Source organism: Phaethon lepturus, unplaced genomic scaffold, assembly GCF_000687285.1.
Source record: "Phaethon lepturus isolate BGI_N335 unplaced genomic scaffold, ASM68728v1 scaffold27001, whole genome shotgun sequence".
NCBI lineage: Eukaryota > Metazoa > Chordata > Aves > Phaethontiformes > Phaethontidae > Phaethon > Phaethon lepturus.
Window position 1 is genome coordinate 44,749 of NW_010517418.1, and position 3,014 is coordinate 47,762.

Sequence of the window (3,014 nt, forward strand, 5' to 3'; positions counted from 1 at the left end):
TGTCCTGAGCTGGGTGCCCGCCCCGCCGAACCCCCGCTCCGCCCCCATTTTGACCTCCTTCTTATGGCAGTGAAGATGATGAAGACCCTGATGGAGAGCCCTGGTCAGACCCACAGTGAGAACAAAGAAGAAGGTGTTTCTTCACGCACGCACAGGCATATAATAGTATATTTAACCTGTGCGACTGTCTGCCACGGGATGCCGCAGAGATTAAAGTCACCCATGAGTTCAGAAAGCAATCATACAAGTTCATGGAGGGGGAATCCATCGAGCGCCATCGAACACACAGATACCACCTGTGGCTTTCTGAGCATCTTCACCGGCACTGGCGGAGTACTACAGAGAAGCACCTATACGTCTGGGGTCTATAATGGCATTCTATAGCCGTGCGCTGTTGGCCTCTGTCAAAGAGCGGGCTGACGCTGTTTTTACGTCTTGCGCTGATGCAGACAGAGGTTGGACACACAGACCCAAGGAGGAAAATGGCCATGGAGTCATTTGCTGCTCTCTTCAACGTTTTCTAAGCCGGTGGTTTAGCAGCATAAAGGTTGCACCCCTACCCAGTAGGAGTAGCCGCCGGATCTCCCGTAATCCATCCATTTTCAGCACTTTTCAAAAGTAATTCTGTGGTGGAGGCTCTGCAAGCTGAGTTACAGCCCTGAGCAAATTTATACAGCTGAGATCTAAATCCCTGTGAAAAATACCACCTTCTTATGGAAATCCAGCGGCAGGGAGAGCTCCGGTGCCAAGTTGGCACCATGGCCAAATAACAGGGAGCCTTATGAAAAAGGAAAAATGAGCAGGGGGTGAAGGGCGGGAGGAGGGGTAAGGCTTGGAATGGGGAAAGTTTCCAAGAAATCCGCTCCTTGAGCTTATTGGGTTTTTAAAGCAATATATCTCTATATATGTCCCTGGCCCTTGTGCTTGGAGAAGATCCAGGAGAAGCAGAAAGAACTAATCAAACCTCAATGAGAGCTGTTAGTAGCAGAATGACTGCCAGCATAAGGGGGAAATTAAAGCGGTGAACAACAGATCCTACAGGAAGAAAACACAAATGTTTGCTTCGTTTTCTTAGGGCAAGAATAAAATAATAATTTCACAAAATAACGGCATCTAGCAGCAGGGCTGAGCTCTGCGGTTCCGGACCTGGGTGCAACCTCCACCTGCCTCCATGCAGCAGGGCATGGCGAGGCTTGTGCTGGGCGATGGGGTAGGGCAAACGTAGAAAGCACCTGCTTGCTACTGCTGGTCTGCTAGAAAGCACCAAACCCGACCAAGTTCAAAGATACGGAGAACCCAGGTTGTCCTGGGTGTGAAGAGTCCTGCTTGGAGACAGCTGTGGTGCAGGAGGCAAGGGTGCCCCGTGGCATTGCAGCCCATGGCCCACTGCATTTTCTGGTGGGTTACTGCCGGCAAGGAAGCAAACTGAAATCTTTTGTGGTTTTGGCCATGGCAGCTCCCGGGGAACCTCCATAGCTTGTTTGTGCTGCAGGTATTTGCCAGCAGCAGCCCTGAAATTTCTCTCTCGGCTGTGAAAGGGGTTTGCATTGAACCCAAGGGAGCTGGGTCTGTGCCCTGTGGCTTGTGCGAGGCTCTGCTTGCAGACCCCAACTTGCAGCCCGAAGCTCAGGTCTAACCTTTCCCTTTTGTTTCCCTGGGGGCTGGACAGGGTGTCCCAAGAGCCTGCAAGCTGCGGCCGGGGATACAGGCTGGCTGCAAGGTGCACCCACGGCCATGGCCTGGCAAAGGGTGCCCAACTCAGTGGTCTTCTTGCACGTGGCTGGCATCAGGGTGGCACAGGCTGGGGCTTTAGCCACAGGGGTTTCATCAGCTCGTAGATGTATAAATCTCATTGGGTCCAATAAGAATTAGGTGCCCAAATACTTCCAGAAATCTGGTCCTTTGTGGGTAAGCTCTGAATCTGCCGTCCCACTCACTGTTAGTCCAATGGGTGTTGTCAGCTTACCTGTGCTCTCCTTGTTGTCCACTGGACTGACAACTCCTCTGCCCAATAAATGGGGAAAACCAGCTTATTCCTAGCTTTTCCAGCACTACCCTCTCTCAACTGGTCTGCTGTCTACCCCACCATCTGCCCCGTGATACCACGGCTCACCTTCACGTAGTCATATTCACAGAGGTAGGATGACTCCAAGTCAAAATGCATGAAGTACAGCTTGATTTTAAACCCATCGGGCACAGAGATGTTCCATGTCACTTCTGAGTCGCTGGGATAGGAATCGGGGAAGTTGGGAGACTGGATCTCCCCAAACATGTCCGTCAGCTCGATGGCGTCCACCACACAGAGCAGCAAGGCACAAAAGGACCAGGTCAGGGGGTACCTGGAAAACACATGTGAGGAGATGAAATGAAACTCTGGCAATGCCAAAACCTGTTGAGAGCTCGGTCTCTTTTCCCCAGTAGGTCGTGTAAGGTCACACACTCAAAACGGCTGGGAGAGGAGGTGCAGCACCATGTCACCATGAGCAACCCCCCCGCCGAGCTGCGGGGAGGTGGAGGTGAGGGTGGGAGGTGGAGGTGAGGGTGGGAGCTGCAGGTGGCTCCCAGGAGGAGAAAGCCCCTTTGAAAGGTGGGTGATACAGGTGCCACGTGTGATGCAAAGGCACCTCCACAGCTCCCCGCCAGCTCCGGGCACCGTCAGGAGCTCGGTGTTTCTCGCGCTTCTGGGAGCAGCAGCCGCTGGCAACGCGTCCTTTAACTAATGGGGCTCTGATGGGCAAATCTTCATTTAATGGAAGAATAAACATAAAGATGCTTAATAAAATAATGATGCTTTCTAAATCGGCTTAATGAAAGCATCATGGCAATAATTGCTATGTATCATTATTATTATTACTGCTTAGCCTAATCCTGCCAAACTGGGATTGTTGACTCTCAATAAACAGCACACGTCTTTGCAGCTGGGCAAGGATGGACCGGGGCCCCAGCAATGCAACCAGCATGTTGTTCTCCACTATTTTCTGTTTCTCCTCTCCTCTCCTCTCCTCTCCTCTCTC

The 3,014-nt window shown here is 51.9% G+C and overlaps 1 protein-coding gene across 1 annotated transcript in view; it reads right to left on the bottom strand.

The window, feature by feature from the left end:
• Positions 1–2,339, bottom strand: part of MASP1 (mannan-binding lectin serine peptidase 1 (C4/C2 activating component of Ra-reactive factor)) — a gene marked incomplete at its 5' end in the record, with an annotated part of 23,458 nt that extends 21,119 nt beyond the window's left edge. The window contains one exon of the mRNA XM_010296400.1: positions 2,114–2,339. Within this exon, the coding sequence (XP_010294702.1) occupies positions 2,114–2,339 (226 nt within the window). The remainder of the gene's footprint in view (positions 1–2,113) is intronic.
• Positions 2,340–3,014: the final 675 nt, after the last annotated feature.